The sequence below is a fragment of the Salvelinus alpinus genome, chromosome 1, assembly GCF_045679555.1.
Source record: "Salvelinus alpinus chromosome 1, SLU_Salpinus.1, whole genome shotgun sequence".
Taxonomy (NCBI): Eukaryota; Metazoa; Chordata; class Actinopteri; order Salmoniformes; family Salmonidae; genus Salvelinus; species Salvelinus alpinus.
In genome coordinates, this window is record NC_092086.1 from 15,369,213 (window position 1) to 15,391,986 (window position 22,774).

Below are 22,774 nucleotides of genomic sequence, written 5' to 3' on the forward strand. Positions count from 1 at the left end.
ATCAACCTCTTTTCAACCTCTGTATGTGTTGTTGTTGTTCCCAGGTCATTGGCGGTGGGAACCAAGACAGGCTATAAGCTGTTCTCTGTGACCTCAGTGGACAAACTGGACTGCATCTACGAGAGCGGTTAGTATAGCCCTGTCCCAAACAACCCCCTAGACCCTTCCCCTAGACCCTGTCCCAAACACACCCCTAGACCCTTCCCTTAGACCCCGTCCCAAACACACCCCCTAGACCCTTCCCTTAGACCCTGTCCCAAACAACCACGTAGACCCTTCCCCTAGAACCTGTCCCAAACACACCCCTAGACCCTTCCCCTAGACCCTGTCCCAAACAACCCCCTAGACCCTTCCCTTAGACCCTGTCCCAAACAACCACGTAGACCCTTCCCCTAGAACCTGTCCCAAACACACCCCTAGACCCTTCCCCTAGACCCTGTCCCAAACAACCCCCTAGACCCTTCCCCTAGACCCTGTCCCAAACACACCCCCTAGACCCTTCCCTTAGACCCCGTCCCAAACACACCCCTAGACCCTTCCCCTAGAACCTGTCCCAAACACACCCCTAGAACCTGTCCCAAACACACCCCCTAGACCCTTCCCTTAGACCCCGTCCCAAACAACCCCCTAGACCCTTCCCTTAGACCCTGTCCCAAACACACCCCTAGACCCTTCCCTTAGACCCCGTCCCAAACACACCCCTAGACCCTTCCCCTAGAACCTGTCCCAAACACACCCCCTAGACCCTTCCCCTAGACCCCATCCCAAACAACCCCCTAGACCCTTCCCCTAGACCCCGTCCCAAACACACCCCTAGACCCTTCCCCTAGACCCTGTCCCAAACACACCCCCTAGACCCTTCCCTTAGACCCCGTCCCAAACAACCCCCTAGACCCTTCCCTTAGACCCTGTCCCAAACACACCCCTAGACCCTTCCCTTAGACCCCGTCCCAAACACACCCCTAGACCCTTCCCCTAGAACCTGTCCCAAACACACCCCCTAGACCCTTCCCCTAGACCCCATCCCAAACAACCCCCTAGACCCTTCCCCTAGACCCCGTCCCAAACACACCCCTAGACCCTTTCCCTAGACCCTGTCCCAAACACACCACCTAGACCCTTCCCTTAGACCCCGTCCCAAACAACCCCCTAGACCCTTCCCCTAGACCCCGTCCCAAACACACCCCCTAGACCCTTCCCCTAGACCCCGTCCCAAACAACCCCCTAGACCCTTCCCCTAGACCCTGTCCCAAACAACCCCCTAGACCCCGTCCCAAACACACCCCTAGACCCTTCCCCTAGACCCCGTCCCAAACACACCCCTAGACCACCCTTCCCTTAGACCCCGCCCCAAACAACCACCTAGACCCTTCCCCTAGACCCCGTCCCAAACAACCCCCTAGACCCTTCCCCTAGACCCTGTCCCAAACAACCCCCTAGACCCTTCCCCTAGACCCTGTCCCAAACAACCCCCTAGACCCTTCCCCTAGACCCCGTCCCAAACACACCCCTAGACCCTTCCCCTAGACCCCGTCCCAAACACACCCCCTAGACCCTTCCCCTAGACCCCGTCCCAAACAACCCCCTAGACCCTTCCCCTAGACCCTGTCCCAAACAACCCCCTAGACCCTTCCCCTAGACCCTGTCCCAAACAACCCCCTAGACCCTTCCCTTAGACCCCGTCCCAAACACACCCCTAGACCCTTCCCTTAGACCCCGTCCCAAACAACCCCCTAGACCCTTCCCTTAGACCCCGTCCCAAACACACCCCTAGACCCTTACCCTAGAACCCGTTCCAAACAAACCACTTCCCCTAGACCCCATCCCAAACAAACCCCTTCCCTTAGAACCGTCCCAAACAAACCCCTTATTGGGATGTGATATTATCTCCCTTCAAGACTCATACAGGACTCTGCTCTGCCAAGCTGTAGCGTTGTTCAGCCCATACAGGACTCTGCTCTGCCAAGCTGTAGCATTGTTCAGCCCATACAGGACTGCTCTGCCAAGCTGTAGCATTGTTCAGCCCATACAGGACTCTGCTCTGCCAAGCTGTAGCATTGTTCAGCCCATACAGGACTCTGCTCTGCCAAGCTGTAGCATTGTTCAGCCCATACAGGACTGCTCTGCCAAGCTGTAGCATTGTTCAGCCCATACAGGACTCTGCTCTGCCAAGCTGTAGCATTGTTCAGCTCATACAGGACTCTGCTCTGCCAAGCTGTAGCATTGTTCAGCCCATACAGGACTCTGCTCTGCCAAGCTGTAGCATTGTTCAGCCCATACAGGACTGCTCTGCCAAGCTGTAGCGTTGTTCAGCCCATACAGGACTCTGCTCTGCCAAGCTGTAGCGTTGTTCAGCCCATACAGGACTCTGCTCTGCCAAGCTGTAGCGTTGTTCAGCCCATACAGGACTGCTCTGCCAAGCTGTAGCGTTGTTCAGCCCATACAGGACTCTGCTCTGCCAAGCTGTAGCGTTGTTCAGCCCATACAGGACTCTGCTCTGCCAAGCTGTAGCGTTGTTCAGCCCATACAGGACTCTGCTCTGCCAAGCTGTAGCATTGTTCAGCCCATACAGGACTCTGCTCTGCCAAGCTGTAGCGTTGTTCAGCCCATACAGGACTCTGCTCTGCCAAGCTGTAGCGTTGTTCAGCCCATACAGGACTCTGCTCTGCCAAGCTGTAGCGTTGTTCAGCCCATACAGGACTGCTCTGCCAAGCTGTAGCGTTGTTCAGCCCATACAGGACTCTGCTCTGCCAAGCTGTAGCGTTGTTCAGCCCATACCGGACTCTGCTCTGCCAAGCTGTAGCGTTGTTCAGCCCATACAGGACTCTGCTCTGCCAAGCTGTAGCATTGTTCAGCCCATACAGGACTCTGCTCTGCCAAGCTGTAGCATTGTTCAGCCCATACAGGACTCTGCTCTGCCAAGCTGTAGCGTTGTTCAGCCCATACAGGACTCTGCTCTGCCAAGCTGTAGCATTGTTCAGCCCATACAGGACTCTGCTCTGCCAAGCTGTAGCATTGTTCAGCCCATACAGAGGATCTCATTCTAGTTGTGTTGTCCAGCCTCTATCTGGGCATTAGTGTCAGTTACAGGGAAATTACTTGGCAGTCCTCTTCCAGGGACGGGTAATTCTCTGTTAGTCTACTTCCTTGTTGTGAATCACTGGCTGTGTTCCAAATACACAGAGCCCTATGGCTACTAGTCAAAAGTAAATAGGCAATAGGGTGTAATTTGGGTTGCTGACACTGTGTGTAGACTGATAAATGGTTGACATACACAAGTAGATGGATAACTTCACTAGCCACCAGTCTCTGGTCATTTACTGCTCAGTTCATTATTACTGGCAGACAGACACAGTGATACAGTGTGGTGTGGAGATAGAAACCAACCATGGCAGGACACTAATACCAGGCTACCTCAGCCCCCCCAGGACACTAATACCAGGCTACCTCACTCTCACAGGACACTAATACCAGGCTACCTCAGCCCCCCCAGGACACTAATACCAGGCTACCTCAGCCCCCCAGGACACTAATACCAGGCTACCTCAGCCCCCCAAGACACTAATACCAAGCTACCTCAGCCCCCCCCAGGACACTAATACCAAGCTACCTCAGCCCCCCCCAGGACACTAATACCAGGCTACCTCAGCCCCCCAGGACACTAATACCAGGCTACCTCAGACCCCCAGGACACTAATACCAGGCTACCTCAGACCCCCAGGACACTAATACCAGGCTACCTCAGACCCCCAGGACACTAATACCAGGCTACCTCAGACCCCCAGGACACTAATACCAGGCTACCTCAGCCCCCCAAGACACTAATACCAGGCTACCTCAGCCGCCCCAGGACACTAATACCAGGCTACCTCAGACCCCCAGGACAGGACACTAATACCAAGTTAACTCAGCCCCCCCAAGACACTAATACCAGGCTACCTCAGCCCCCCCAGGACACTAATACCAAGCTACCTCAGACCCCCAGGACACTCATGCCCATACCATGCTTACCCCTGTGTTCCCCTGCTCTCCCCCATCAGAGACCCCAGATGTGTACATCGTTGAGCGGTTGTTCTCCAGCAGTCTGGTGGTGGTGGTCAGTCTCTCCATACGCAGACGGATGAACGTCTACCACTTCAAGAAGGGAACGGAGATCTGCAACTACAGCTACAGTAACAACATCCTCTCTGTCAGACTCAACAGACAGGTAACAGAAATACAGTAACAACATCCTCTCTGTCAGACTCAACAGACAGGTAACAGAAATACAGTAACAATGTCCTCTCTGTCAGACTCAACAGACAGGTAACAGAAATACAGTAACAACGTCCTCTCTGTCAGACTCAACAGACAGGTAACAGAAATACAGTAACAATGTCCTCTCTGTCAGACTCAACAGACAGGTAACAGAAATACAGTAACAACGTCCTCTCTGTCAGACTCAACAGACAGGTAACAGAAATACAGTAACAACATCCTCTCTGTCAGACTCAACAGACAGGTAACAGAAATACAGTAACAACATCCTCTCTGTCAGACTCAACAGACAGGTAACAGAAATACAGTAACAACATCCTCTCTGTCAGACTCAACAGACAGGTAACAGAAATACAGTAACAACGTCCTCTCTGTCAGACTCAACAGACAGGTAACAGAAATACAGTAACAACATCCTCTCTGTCAGACTCAACAGACAGGTAACAGAAATACAGTAACAACATCCTCTCTGTCAGACTCAACAGACAGGTAACAGAAATACAGTAACAACATCCTCTCTGTCAGACTCAACAGACAGGTAACAGAAATACAGTAACAACGTCCTCTCTGTCAGACTCAACAGACAGGTAACAGAAATACACAGAGCATGGATACATGGACATACACATGGACAGTTGAACACACACTCTCAGAAAGACAGACAGACAGACAGACAGACGGGCGGGTGGGCGGGCGGGCGGACGAACTCTCAACTCAAGTTCCTGTTGAAACGTTGTTGTTCAGTAAGAGACATACATACAGAGACCAGGTAGAGACATTATTGTTCAGTAAGAGACATACATATTGAGACCAGGTAGAGACGTTGTTGTTCAGTAAGAGACATACATATAGAGACCAGGTAGAGACGTTGTTGTTCAGTAAGAGACATACATATAGAGACCAGGTAGAGACGTTGTTGTTCAGTAAGAGACATACATATAGAGACCAGGTAGAGACGTTGTTGTTCAGTAAGAGACATACATATAGAGACGTTGTTGTTCAGTAAGAGACATACATATAGAGACCAGATAGAGACGTTGTTGTTCAGTAAGAGACATACATACAGAGACCAGGTAGAGACATACATATAGAGACCAGATAGAGACGTTGTTGTTCAGTAAGAGACATACATATAGAGACCAGGTAGAGACGTTGTTGTTCAGTAAGAGACATACATATAGAGACCAGGTAGAGACGTTGTTGTTCAGTAAGAGACATACATATAGAGACCAGGTAGAGACGTTGTTGTTCAGTAAGAGACATACATATAGAGACGTTGTTGTTCAGTAAGAGACATACATATAGAGACCAGGTAGAGACGTTGTTGTTCAGTTAGAGACATACATATAGAGACCAGGTAGAGACGTTGTTGTTCAGTAAGAGACATACATACAGAGACCAGGTAGAGACGTTGTTGTTCAGTAAGAGACATACATATAGAGACCAGGTAGAGACGTTGTTGTTCAGTAAGAGACATACATATAGAGACCAGGTAGAGACGTTGTTGTTCAGTAAGAGACATACATATAGAGACCAGGTAGAGACGTTGTTGTTCAGTAAGAGACATACATATAGAGACCAGGTAGAGACGTTGTTGTTCAGTAAGAGACATACATATAGAGACCAGGTAGAGACGTTGTTGTTCAGTAAGAGACATACATATAGAGACCAGGTAGAGACGTTGTTCAGTAAGAGACATACATATAGAGACCAGGTAGAGACGTTGTTGTTCAGTAAGAGACATACATATAGAGACCAGGTAGAGACGTTGTTGTTCAGTAAGAGACATACATATAGAGACCAGGTAGAGACGTTGTTGTTCAGTAAGAGACATACATATAGAGACGTACATATAGAGACCAGGTAGAGACGTTGTTGTTTAGTAAGAGACATACATATAGAGACCAGGTAGAGACGTTGTTGTTCAGTAAGAGACATACATATAGAGACCAGGTAGAGACGTTGTTGTTCAGTAAGAGACATACATACAGAGACCAGGTAGAGACGTTATTGTTTAGTAAGAGACATACATATTGAGACCAGGTAGAGACGTTGTTGTTCAGTAAGAGACATACATACAGAGACCAGGTAGAGACGTTGTTGTTCAGTAAGAGACATACATACAGAGACCAGGTAGAGACGTTGTTGTTCAGTAAGAGACATACATACAGAGACCAGGTAGAGACGTTGTTGTTCAGTAAGAGACATACATACAGAGACCAGGTAGAGACGTTGTTATTCAGTAAGAGACATACATATAGAGACCAGGTAGAGACGTTGTTATTCAGTAAGAGACATACATATAGAGACCAGGTAGAGACGTTGTTGTTCAGTAAGAGACATACATACAGAGACCAGGTAGAGACGTTGTTGTTCAGTAAGAGACATACATATTGAGACCAGGTAGAGACGCTGTTGTCAGCAGATATTGATTTTGAACACTTTATTAGGACATGTTGACATAGGATAACCGGACAGGAAATGATCAGCGCAATTCACATACTAACAGTCACCCCTCCCTCCCTCTCTCTCTCTCTCTCTCTCTCTCTGTCTCTCCCTCCCTCCCTCCCTCCCTCCCTCCCTCCCTCCCTGTAGAGGCTGGTGGTGTGTCTGGAGGAGTCAGTGTACATCCACAACATCAAAGACATGAAGCTGCTGAAGACCCTTCTCAACACGCCCTCCAACCCTTCAGGTAAACACAGTGTACAGAACAGTGTCTCCTAAACCAGTGGGTCTGCTGCTCTATGGGGTTTCTGAGGGGAAAAGCAGAAGCTGTCTTTCTGTGGACTGAAAGGAGCATGGTTGTTCTGTTCAGGTCTGTGTGCTCTGTCCATCAACCATTCCAACTCGTACCTGGCCTACCCAGGCAGCTCCACCATCGGAGAGATCATAGTTTATGATGCCAACAACCTGGTAAGGCCTACTACTACTGTACTACTACTATACTACTGTACTACTACTGTACTACTACTATACTGCTGTCCTACTGCACAACTACTATACTGCTGTCCTACTACTGTACTACTACTATACTACTGCACAACTACTATACTACTGTACTACTACTGTACTACTACTATACTACTGCACAACTACTATACTACTGTACTACTACTGTACTACTACTATACTGCTGTCCTACTGCACAACTACTATACTGCTGTCCTACTACTGTACTACTACTGTACTACTGCACAACTACTATACTACTGTGCTACTACTGTACTACTACTGTACTACTGTACTACTGCACAACTACTATACTACTGTCCTACTACTGTACTACTACTGTACTACTGCACAACTACTATACTACTGTACTACTGCACAACTACTATACTACAGCTGTACTACCACTGTACTACTGTACTGCTGCTGTACTGCTACCATACTACTGTACTACTACTATACTACTACTATACCACTGTGCTACTACTGTACTACTGCACAACTACTATACTAGAACTGTACTACTACTGTACTACTGTACTGCTGCTGTACTGCTACCATACCACTGTACCACTACTATACTACTACTATACTACTGCACAGCTACTATACTACAACTGTACTACTACTGTACTGCTGCTGTACTGCTACCATACTACTGTACTACTACTATACTACTGTGCTACTACTGTACTACTGCACAACTACTATACTACAACTGTACTACTACTGTACTACTGTACTGCTGCTGTACTGCTACCATACTACTGTACTACTACTATACTACTACTATACTACTGTGCTACTACTGTACCACTGCACAACTACCTGGCTACTATACTACTACTGTACTACTACTATACTACTGCACTGCTACTATACCACTGTACTACTACTATACTACTGTACTACTGTACTACTGTACTGCTGCTGTACTACTACTATACTACTGTACTGCTACCATACCACTGTACTACTACTATACTACCGTACTACTACTGTACTACTGCACAACTACTATACTGCTACTGTACTGCTACTGTACTACTACTGTACTACTGTACTGCTCATGTACTACTACTATACTACTGCACCGCTACTATACTATTGTACCGATACTGTACTACTACTATACTACTGCACTGCTACTATACTACTGTACTGCTACTATACTACTATAATACTGTGCTACTACTGTACTACTACTACTATACTACAGTACTACCACTATACAACAGTACTACTACTGCACTACTACTGTACTACTATATTACTGCACTACAATACTACTATACTACAACTATACTACTGTACTACTACTGTACTACTATAGTACTGTACTGCTATACTACTGTACTACTACAAAACTACTGTACTACTACTGCACCACTATACTAATGTACTACTACTATACTACTGTACTACTACTGTACTACTACTGCACCACTATACTAATGTACTACTACTATACTACTGTACTACTACTGTACTACTCTACTACTGCACTACTACTGTACTACTATATTACTGTACTATGATACTACTGTACTACTACTGTACTACAACTATACGACTGTACTACTATACTACTACTGTACTACTGTACTACTATACTGTACTACCACTGTACTACTATAGTACTATAGTACTATACTTCTGTACTACTACTATACTTCTGTACTACTAAAACACTACTGTACTGCTACTGTACTACTATTATACTACTATTATACTGTGCTCTATAGCTTGGTTGCCAGTACTACTACTATACTACTATAATACTGTACTACTACTGTGCTCTCTAGCTTGGTTGCCAGTACTACTACTATACTACTATAATTCTGTACTACTACTGTACTACTACTTTACTACTGTACTGCTATTATACTGTGCTTGGTTGTCAGTACTACTGTAGCTGCTACATTGAAGTGATGTTCAGACATTGCAGTCAAGTTGTTATATATGGCAGTAGTACCATGTTTCTGTTTTATGACTCAGTCAATCATCCTCTCTCTCTCTGTCTCTCTCTCTCTCTCTCTCTCTCTGTCTCTCTCTCTCTCTCTCTCTCTCTCTCTCTCTCTCTCTATCTATCTCTCTCTCTCTGTCTCTCTCTCTCTCTCTCTCTCTCTCTCTCTCTCTCTCTCTCTCTCTCTCTGTCTCTCTCTCTCTGTCTCTCTCTCTGTCTCTCTCTCTCTGTCTCTCTCTCTCTGTCTCTCTATCTCTCTCTCTGTCTCTCTCTCTCTCTGTCTCTCTCTCTCAGAGCACTGTGACAATGATCCCGGCCCATGACAGTCCCCTGGCTGCTCTCACCTTCAACTCGTCAGGCACCAAACTGGCCAGCGCCTCGGAGAGGGTAAGCACTACCAGGACAGCTGCCCCTAGTGACGGGAGGCCAGCGCTGCTTTTTGACAACATACCTGGATATTGCAGTCAGGCCCTGGCCATGTCCAAAACATTCAGTACTTGACTAGTAGTAGATGTATTCTGCTACAGCACATAGTGTATTATAAGCCCATGTGGGCGGGGCATCCTGAAGAGGCATGACACTATGATAATAAAATCAAGAAAACTACAGTATAGCTAGACAGTCCTGACTGTGAGGGACTGACTCTTCCTCCCTCTATTTAGACAGTCCTGACTGTGAGGGACTGACTCTCTTTCTCCCTCTATTTAGACAGTCCTGACTGTGAGGGACTGACTCTCTTTCTCCCTCTATTTAGACAGTCCTGACTGTGAGGGACGGACTCTCTTTCTCCCTCTATTTAGACAGTCCTGACTGTGAGGGATGGACTCTCTTTCTCCCTCTATTTAGACAGTCCTGACTGTGAGGGACTGACTCTCTTCCTCCCTCTATTTAGACAGTCCTGACTGTGAGGGACTGACTCTCTTTCTCCCTCTATTTAGACAGTCCTGACTGTGAGGGACTGACTCTCTTTCTCCCTCTATTTAGACAGTCCTGACTGTGAGGGACTGACTCTCTTTCTCCCTCCCTTCTTTATATCCCTCCCTCCCTCCCTCTCCCTCTCCAGGGTACTGTAATCCGTGTGTTCTCCATCCCAGAGGGACAGCGTCTGTTTGAGTTCCGCAGAGGGATGAAGAGGTCAGAGTTCACACAATACAACATAAACTGTATAAACACACTTTACTACACAACATAGTCTACATCTACTGTAATGAACAGGACTAACAGAACACACAAAACACACTTCATGAACAGGACTAACAGAACACACAAAACACACTTCATGAACAGGACTAACAGAACACATAAAACACACCTAATGAACAGGACTAACAGAACACATAAAACACACCTAATGAACAGGACTAACAGAACACATAAAACACACCTAATGAACAGGACTAACAGAACACATAAAACACACCTCATGAATCCAGTGAATTAGCTGATCTCATGCTGGTACCACTAGAATAATCCAGTGATTTAGCTGATCTCATGCTGGTACCACTAGAATAATCCAGTGATTTAGCTGATCTCATGCTGGTACCACTAGAATAATCCAGTGATTTAGCTGATCTCATGCTGGTACCACTAGAATAATCCAGTGATTTAGCTGATCTCATGCTGGTACCACTAGAATAATCCAGTGAATTAGCTGATCTCATGCTGGTACCACTAGAATAATCCAGTGATTTAGCTGATCTCATGCTGGTACCACTAGAATAATCCAGTGATTTAGCTGATCTCATGCTGGTACCACTAGAATAATCCAGTGAATTAGCTGATCTCATGCTGGTACCACTAGAATAATCCAGTGATTTAGCTGATCTCATGCTGGTACCACTAGAATAATCCAGTGATTTAGCTGATCTCATGCTGGTACCACTAGAATAATCCAGTGATTTAGCTGATCTCATGCTGGTACCAGACGGCTGCACATTTCCTCGTCAAGGTTCTCTGTTCCCGCCACCAATGAAATAATCTGGTTCGAATCCCTGCCCTGACCATATTTGGGGGTTAAATATCCCTGCCCTGACCATATTTGGGGGTTAAATATCCCTGCCCTGACCATATTTGGGGGTTAAATATCCCTGCCCTGACCATATTTGGGGGTTAAATATCCCTGCCCTGACCATATTTGGGGGTTAAATATCCCTGCCCTGACCATATTTGGGGGTTAAATATCCCTGCCCTGACCATATTTGGGGGTTAAATATCCCTGCCCTGACCATATTTGGGGGTTAAATATCCCTGCCCTGACCATATTTGGGGGTTAAATATCCCTGCCCTGACCATATTTGGGGGTTAAATATCCCTGCCCTGACCATATTTGGGGGTTAAATATCCCTGCCCTGACCATATTTGGGGGTTAAATATCCCTGCCCTGACCATATTTGGGGGTTAAATATCCCTGCCCTGACCATATTTGGGGGTTAAATATCCCTGCCCTGACCATATTTGGGGGTTAAATATCCCTGCCCTGACCATATTTGGGGGTTAAATATCCCTGCCCTGACCATATTTGGGGGTTAAATATCCCTGCCCTGACCATATTTGGGGGTTAAATATCCCTGCCCTGACCATATTTGGGGGTTGTAATTAATGTTTTACATAAATTGGAAATGAAAAATGTGTTCGAGCAAGCTACATCAACATGAGTTTTCCATTTATAAAATATGTAGGGTAAATTGCCACAGTAGATTTTGCTGTGGTAAACAAGGAAATACTTTTTAAAAGTTATACGGATTGATTGTCAAATAGTTACATCTACTCTTGATCAGCTGTAAAAGCAGGTTTAATTTACACCGATGATAACACCCACCTGAGGGTGAAAATATCTTCACAGATGTTGACCTCAAACAGCACTATAATTAACACTGACAACACTGACAACACTGTACCCAGAGATGTCATCTCCAGATTGGGGAGACAAGCATGGGTGTGTATATATCTGTAATGTGGAGTAGTAGACTCTCATTACGACAACATTAGAACAGACTGAAGACAGGTTTATAATGACACATCTCTCATTATGACAACATTAGAACAGACTGAAGACAGGTTTATAATGACACATCTCTCATTATGACAACATTAGAACAGACTGAAGACAGGTTTATAATGACACATCTCTCATTATGACAACATTAGAACAGACTGAAGACAGGTTTATAATGACACATCTCTCATTATGACAACATTAGAACAGACTGAAGACAGGTTTATAATGACACATCTCTCATTATGACAACATTAGAACAGACTGAAGACAGGTTTATAATGACACATCTCTCATTATGACATTAGAACAGACTGAAGACAGGTTTATAATGACACATCTCTCATTATGACAACATTAGAACAGACTGAAGACAGGTTTATAATGACACATCTCTCATTATGACAACATTAGAACAGACTGAAGACAGGTTTATAATGACACATCTCTCATTATGACAACATTAGAACAGACTGAAGACAGGTTTATAATGACACATCTCTCATTATGACATTAGAACAGACTGAAGACAGGTTTATAATGACACATCTCTCATTATGACAACATTAGAACAGACTGAAGACAGGTTTATAATGACACATCTCTCATTATGACAACATTAGAACAGACTGAAGACAGGTTTATAATGACACATCTCTCATTATGACAACATTAGAACAGACTGAAGACAGGTTTATAATGACACATCTCTCATTATGACAACATTAGAACAGACTGAAGACAGGTTTATAATGACACATCTCTCATTATGACAACATTAGAACAGACTGAAGACAGGTTTATAATGACACATCTCTCATTATGACAACATTAGAACAGACTGAAGACAGGTTTATAATGACACATCTCTCATTATGACAACATTAGAACAGACTGAAAACAGGTTTATAATGACACATCTCTCATTATGACAACATTAGAACAGACTGAAGACAGGTTTATAATGACACATCTCTCATTATGACAACATTAGAACAGACTGAAGACAGGTTTATAATGACACATCTCTCATTATGACAACATTAGAACAGACTGAAGACAGGTTTATAATGACACATCTCTCATTATGACAACATTAGAACAGACTGAAGACAGGTTTATAATGACACATCTCTCATTATGACAACATTAGAACAGACTGAAGACAGGTTTATAATGACACATCTCTCATTATGACAACATTAGAACAGACTGAAGACGGGTTTATAATGACACATCTCTCATTATGACAACATTAGAACAGACTGAAGACAGGTTTATAATGACACATCTCTCATTATGACAACATTAGAACAGACTGAAGACAGGTTTATAATGACACATCTCTCATTATGACAACATTAGAACAGACTGAAGACAGGTTTATAATGACACATCTCTCATTATGACATTAGAACAGACTGAAGACAGGTTTATAATGACACATCTCTCATTATGACAACATTAGAACAGACTGAAGACAGGTTTATAATGACACATCTCTCATTATGACAACATTAGAACAGACTGAAGACAGGTTTATAATGACACATCTCTCATTATGACAACATTAGAACAGACTGAAGACAGGTTTATAATGACACATCTCTCATTATGACAACATTACAACAGACTGAAGACAGGTTTATAATGACACATCTCTCATTATGACAACATTAGAACAGACTGAAGACAGGTTTATAATGACACATCTCTCATTATGACAACATTACAACAGACTGAAGACAGGTTTATAATGACACATCTCTCATTATGACAACATTACAACAGACTGAAGACAGGTTTATAATGACACATCTCTCATTATGACAACATTAGAACAGACTGAAGACAGGTTTATAATGACACATCTCTCATTATGACAACATTAGAACAGACTGAAGACAGGTTTATAATGACACATCTCTCATTATGACATTAGAACAGACTGAAGACAGGTTTATAATGACACATCTCTCATTATGACAACATTAGAACAGACTGAAGACAGGTTTATAATGACACATCTCTCATTATGACAACATTAGAACAGACTGAAGACAGGTTTATAATGACACATCTCTCATTATGACAACATTAGAACAGACTGAAGACAGGTTTATAATGACACATCTCTCATTATGACAACATTAGAACAGACTGAAGACAGGTTTATAATGACACATCTCTCATTATGACAACATTAGAACAGACTGAAGACAGGTTTATAATGACACATCTCTCATTATGACAACATTAGAACAGACTGAAGACAGGTTTATAATGACACATCTCTCATTATGACAACATTAGAACAGACTGAAGACAGGTTTATAATGACACATCTCTCATTATGACAACATTAGAACAGACTGAAGACAGGTTTATAATGACACATCTCTCATTATGACAACATTAGAACAGACTGAAGACAGGTTTATAATGACACATCTCTCATTATGACAACATTAGAACAGACTGAAGACAGGTTTATAATGACACATCTCTCATTATGACAACATTAGAACAGACTGAAGACAGGTTTATAATGACACATCTCTCATTATGACATTAGAACAGACTGAAGACAGGTTTATAATGACACATCTCTCATTATGACAACATTAGAACAGACTGAAGACAGGTTTATAATGACACATCTCTCATTATGACAACATTAGAACAGACTGAAGACAGGTTTATAATGACACATCTCTCATTATGACAACATTAGAACAGACTGAAGACAGGTTTATAATGACACATCTCTCATTATGACAACATTAGAACAGACTGAAGACAGGTTTATAATGACACATCTCTCATTATGACAACATTAGAACAGACTGAAGACAGGTTTATAATGACACATCTCTCATTATGACAACATTAGAACAGACTGAAGACAGGTTTATAATGACACATCTCTCATTATGACAACATTAGAACAGACTGAAAACAGGTTTATAATGACACATCTCTCATTATGACAACATTAGAACAGACTGAAGACAGGTTTATAATGACACATCTCTCATTATGACAACATTAGAACAGACTGAAGACAGGTTTATAATGACACATCTCTCATTATGACAACATTAGAACAGACTGAAGACAGGTTTATAATGACACATCTCTCATTATGACAACATTAGAACAGACTGAAGACAGGTTTATAATGACACATCTCTCATTATGACAACATTAGAACAGACTGAAGACAGGTTTATAATGACACATCTCTCATTATGACAACATTAGAACAGACTGAAGACGGGTTTATAATGACACATCTCTCATTATGACAACATTAGAACAGACTGAAGACAGGTTTATAATGACACATCTCTCATTATGACAACATTAGAACAGACTGAAGACAGGTTTATAATGACACATCTCTCATTATGACAACATTAGAACAGACTGAAGACAGGTTTATAATGACACATCTCTCATTATGACATTAGAACAGACTGAAGACAGGTTTATAATGACACATCTCTCATTATGACAACATTAGAACAGACTGAAGACAGGTTTATAATGACACATCTCTCATTATGACAACATTAGAACAGACTGAAGACAGGTTTATAATGACACATCTCTCATTATGACAACATTAGAACAGACTGAAGACAGGTTTATAATGACACATCTCTCATTATGACAACATTACAACAGACTGAAGACAGGTTTATAATGACACATCTCTCATTATGACAACATTAGAACAGACTGAAGACAGGTTTATAATGACACATCTCTCATTATGACAACATTACAACAGACTGAAGACAGGTTTATAATGACACATCTCTCATTATGACAACATTACAACAGACTGAAGACAGGTTTATAATGACACATCTCTCATTATGACAACATTAGAACAGACTGAAGACAGGTTTATAATGACACATCTCTCATTATGACAACATTAGAACAGACTGAAGACAGGTTTATAATGACACATCTCTCATTATGACATTAGAACAGACTGAAGACAGGTTTATAATGACACATCTCTCATTATGACAACATTAGAACAGACTGAAGACAGGTTTATAATGACACATCTCTCATTATGACAACATTAGAACAGACTGAAGACAGGTTTATAATGACACATCTCTCATTATGACAACATTAGAACAGACTGAAGACAGGTTTATAATGACACATCTCTCATTATGACAACATTAGAACAGACTGAAGACAGGTTTATAATGACACATCTCTCATTATGACAACATTAGAACAGACTGAAGACAGGTTTATAATGACACATCTCTCATTATGACAACATTAGAACAGACTGAAGACAGGTTTATAATGACACATCTCTCATTATGACAACATTAGAACAGACTGAAGACAGGTTTATAATGACACATCTCTCATTATGACAACATTAGAACAGACTGAAGACAGGTTTATAATGACACATCTCTCATTATGACAACATTAGAACAGACTGAAGACAGGTTTATAATGACACATCTCTCATTATGACAACATTAGAACAGACTGAAGACAGGTTTATAATGACACATCTCTCATTATGACAACATTAGAACAGACTGAAGACAGGTTTATAATGACACATCTCTCATTATGACAACATTAGAACAGACTGAAGACAGGTTTATAATGACACATCTCTCATTATGACAACATTAGAACAGACTGAAGACAGGTTTATAATGACACATCTCTCATTATGACAACATTAGAACAGACTGAAGACAGGTTTATAATGACACATCTCTCATTATGACATTAGAACAGACTGAAGACAGGTTTATAATGACACATCTCTCATTATGACAACATTAGAACAGACTGAAGACAGGTTTATAATGACACATCTCTCATTATGACAACATTAGAACAGACTGAAGACAGGTTTATAATGACACATCTCTCATTATGACAACATTACAACAGACTGAAGACAGGTTTATAATGACACATCTCTCATTATGACATTAGAACAGACTGAAGACAGGTTTATAATGACACATCTCTCATTATGACAACATTAGAACAGACTGAAGACAGGTTTATAATGACACATCTCTCATTATGACAACATTACAACAGACTGAAGACAGGTTTATAATGACACATCTCTCATTATGACAACATTACAACAGACTGAAGACAGGTTTATAATGACACATCTCTCATTATGACATTAGAACAGACTGAAGACAGGTTTATAATGACACATCTCTCATTATTACAACATTACAACAGACTGAAGACAGGTTTATAATGACACATCTCTCATTATGACATTAGAACAGACTGAAGACAGGTTTATAATGACACATCTCTCATCATGACAACATTAGAACAGACTGAAGACAGGTTTATAATGACACATCTCTCATTATGACAACATTAGAACAGACTGAAGACAGGTTTATAATGACACATCTCTCATTATGACAACATTAGAACAGACTGAAGACAGGTTTATAATGACACATCTCTCATTATGACAACATTACAACAGACTGAAGACAGGTTTATAATGACACATCTCTCATTATGACAACATTACAACAGACTGAAGACAGGTTTATAATGACACATCTCTCATTATGACAACATTAGAACAGACTGAAGACGGGTTTATAATGACACATCTCTCATTATGACAACATTAGAACAGACTGAAGACAGGTTTATAATGACACATCTCTCATTATGACAACATTAGAACAGACTGAAGACAGGTTTATAATGACACATCTCTCATTATGACAACATTAGAACAGACTGAAGACAGGTTTATAATGACACATCTCTCATTATGACAACATTAGAACAGACTGAAGACAGGTTTATAATGACACATCTCTCATTATGACAACATTAGAACAGACTGAAGACAGGTTTATAATGACACATCTCTCATTATGACAACATTAGAACAGACTGAAGACAGGTTTATAATGACACATCTCTCATTATGACAACATTACAACAGACTGAAGACAGGTTTATAATGACACATCTCTCATTATGACATTAGAACAGACTGAAGACAGGTTTATAATGACACATCTCTCATTATGACAACATTAGAACAGACTGAAGACAGGTTTATAATGACACATCTCTCATTATGACAACATTACAACAGACTGAAGACAGGTTTATAATGACACATCTCTCATTATGACAACATTACAACAGACTGAAGACAGGTTTATAATGACACATCTCTCATTATGACATTAGAACAGACTGAAGACAGGTTTATAATGACACATCTCTCATTATTACAACATTACAACAGACTGAAGACAGGTTTATAATGACACATCTCTCATTATGACATTAGAACAGACTGAAGACAGGTTTATAATGACACATCTCTCATCATGACAACATTAGAACAGACTGAAGACAGGTTTATAATGACACATCTCTCATTATGACAACATTAGAACAGACTGAAGACAGGTTTATAATGACACATCTCTCATTATGACAACATTAGAACAGACTGAAGACAGGTTTATAATGACACATCTCTCATTATGACAACATTAGAACAGACTGAAGACAGGTTTATAATGACACATCTCTCATTATGACAACATTAGAACAGACTGAAGACAGGTTTATAATGACACATCTCTCATTATGACAACATTAGAACAGACTGAAGACGGGTTTATAATGACACATCTCTCATTATGACAACATTAGAACAGACTGAAGACAGGTTTATAATGACACATCTCTCATTATGACAACATTAGAACAGACTGAAGACAGGTTTATAATGACACATCTCTCATTATGACAACATTAGAACAGACTGAAGACAGGTTTATAATGACACATCTCTCATTATGACATTAGAACAGACTGAAGACAGGTTTATAATGACACATCTCTCATTATGACAACATTAGAACAGACTGAAGACAGGTTTATAATGACACATCTCTCATTATGACAACATTAGAACAGACTGAAGACAGGTTTATAATGACACATCTCTCATTATGACAACATTAGAACAGACTGAAGACAGGTTTATAATGACACATCTCTCATTATGACAACATTACAACAGACTGAAGACAGGTTTATAATGACACATCTCTCATTATGACAACATTAGAACAGACTGAAGACAGGTTTATAATGACACATCTCTCATTATGACAACATTACAACAGACTGAAGACAGGTTTATAATGACACATCTCTCATTATGACAACATTAGAACAGACTGAAGACAGGTTTATAATGACACATCTCTCATTATGACAACATTAGAACAGACTGAAGACAGGTTTATAATGACACATCTCTCATTATGACAACATTAGAACAGACTGAAGACAGGTTTATAATGACACATCTCTCATTATGACATTAGAACAGACTGAAGACAGGTTTATAATGACACATCTCTCATTATGACAACATTAGAACAGACTGAAGACAGGTTTATAATGACACATCTCTCATTATGACAACATTAGAACAGACTGAAGACAGGTTTATAATGACACATCTCTCATTATGACAACATTAGAACAGACTGAAGACAGGTTTATAATGACACATCTCTCATTATGACAACATTAGAACAGACTGAAGACAGGTTTATAATGACACATCTCTCATTATGACAACATTAGAACAGACTGAAGACAGGTTTATAATGACACATCTCTCATTATGACAACATTAGAACAGACTGAAGACAGGTTTATAATGACACATCTCTCATTATGACAACATTAGAACAGACTGAAGACAGGTTTATAATGACACATCTCTCATTATGACAACATTAGAACAGACTGAAGACAGGTTTATAATGACACATCTCTCATTATGACAACATTAGAACAGACTGAAGACAGGTTTATAATGACACATCTCTCATTATGACAACATTAGAACAGACTGAAGACAGGTTTATAATGACACATCTCTCATTATGACAACATTAGAACAGACTGAAGACAGGTTTATAATGACACATCTCTCATTATGACAACATTAGAACAGACTGAAGACAGGTTTATAATGACACATCTCTCATTATGACAACATTAGAACAGACTGAAGACAGGTTTATAATGACACATCTCTCATTATGACAACATTACAACAGACTGAAGACAGGTTTATAATGACACATCTCTCATTATGACATTAGAACAGACTGAAGACAGGTTTATAATGACACATCTCTCATTATGACAACATTAGAACAGACTGAAGACAGGTTTATAATGACACATCTCTCATTATGACAACATTACAACAGACTGAAGACAGGTTTATAATGACACATCTCTCATTATGACAACATTACAACAGACTGAAGACAGGTTTATAATGACACATCTCTCATTATGACATTAGAACAGACTGAAGACAGGTTTATAATGACACATCTCTCATTATTACAACATTACAACAGACTGAAGACAGGTTTATAATGACACATCTCTCATTATGACATTAGAACAGACTGAAGACAGGTTTATAATGACACATCTCTCATCATGACAACATTAGAACAGACTGAAGACAGGTTTATAATGACACATCTCTCATTATGACAACATTAGAACAGACTGAAGACAGGTTTATAATGACACATCTCTCATTATGACAACATTAGAACAGACTGAAGACAGGTTTATAATGACACATCTCTCATTATGACAACATTACAACAGACTGAAGACAGGTTTATAATGACACATCTCTCATTATGACAACATTACAACAGACTGAAGACAGGTTTATAATGACACATCTCTCATTATGACAACATTAGAACAGACTGAAGACGGGTTTATAATGACACATCTCTCATTATGACAACATTAGAACAGACTGAAGACAGGTTTATAATGACACATCTCTCATTATGACAACATTAGAACAGACTGAAGACAGGTTTATAATGACACATCTCTCATTATGACAACATTAGAACAGACTGAAGACAGGTTTATAATGACACATCTCTCATTATGACAACATTAGAACAGACTGAAGACAGGTTTATAATGACACATCTCTCATTATGACAACATTAGAACAGACTGAAGACAGGTTTATAATGACACATCTCTCATTATGACAACATTAGAACAGACTGAAGACAGGTTTATAATGACACATCTCTCATTATGACAACATTACAACAGACTGAAGACAGGTTTATAATGACACATCTCTCATTATGACATTAGAACAGACTGAAGACAGGTTTATAATGACACATCTCTCATTATGACAACATTAGAACAGACTGAAGACAGGTTTATAATGACACATCTCTCATTATGACAACATTACAACAGACTGAAGACAGGTTTATAATGACACATCTCTCATTATGACAACATTACAACAGACTGAAGACAGGTTTATAATGACACATCTCTCATTATGACATTAGAACAGACTGAAGACAGGTTTATAATGACACATCTCTCATTATTACAACATTACAACAGACTGAAGACAGGTTTATAATGACACATCTCTCATTATGACATTAGAACAGACTGAAGACAGGTTTATAATGACACATCTCTCATCATGACAACATTAGAACAGACTGAAGACAGGTTTATAATGACACATCTCTCATTATGACAACATTAGAACAGACTGAAGACAGGTTTATAATGACACATCTCTCATTATGACAACATTAGAACAGACTGAAGACAGGTTTATAATGACACATCTCTCATTATGACAACATTAGAACAGACTGAAGACAGGTTTATAATGACACATCTCTCATTATGACAACATTAGAACAGACTGAAGACAGGTTTATAATGACACATCTCTCATTATGACAACATTAGAACAGACTGAAGACGGGTTTATAATGACACATCTCTCATTATGACAACATTAGAACAGACTGAAGACAGGTTTATAATGACACATCTCTCATTATGACAACATTAGAACAGACTGAAGACAGGTTTATAATGACACATCTCTCATTATGACAACATTAGAACAGACTGAAGACAGGTTTATAATGACACATCTCTCATTATGACATTAGAACAGACTGAAGACAGGTTTATAATGACACATCTCTCATTATGACAACATTAGAACAGACTGAAGACAGGTTTATAATGACACATCTCTCATTATGACAACATTAGAACAGACTGAAGACAGGTTTATAATGACACATCTCTCATTATGACAACATTAGAACAGACTGAAGACAGGTTTATAATGACACATCTCTCATTATGACAACATTACAACAGACTGAAGACAGGTTTATAATGACACATCTCTCATTATGACAACATTAGAACAGACTGAAGACAGGTTTATAATGACACATCTCTCATTATGACAACATTACAACAGACTGAAGACAGGTTTATAATGACACATCTCTCATTATGACAACATTACAACAGACTGAAGACAGGTTTATAATGACACATCTCTCATTATGACAACATTAGAACAGACTGAAGACAGGTTTATAATGACACATCTCTCATTATGACAACATTAGAACAGACTGAAGACAGGTTTATAATGACAC

General features: G+C 40.7%; 1 protein-coding gene across 1 annotated transcript in view; it reads left to right on the forward strand.

Moving 5' to 3' along the window:
* wipi1 (WD repeat domain, phosphoinositide interacting 1) overlaps positions 1-22,774 on the forward strand; it is a 59,528-nt gene that overhangs the window by 6,176 nt on the left and 30,578 nt on the right. The window contains exons 2-7 of the mRNA XM_071392360.1: positions 45-127; positions 4,041-4,207; positions 6,853-6,949; positions 7,073-7,170; positions 9,467-9,559; positions 10,236-10,306. Coding sequence (XP_071248461.1) covers positions 45-127; positions 4,041-4,207; positions 6,853-6,949; positions 7,073-7,170; positions 9,467-9,559; positions 10,236-10,306 — 609 coding nt within the window. The remainder of the gene's footprint in view (positions 1-44; positions 128-4,040; positions 4,208-6,852; positions 6,950-7,072; positions 7,171-9,466; positions 9,560-10,235; positions 10,307-22,774) is intronic.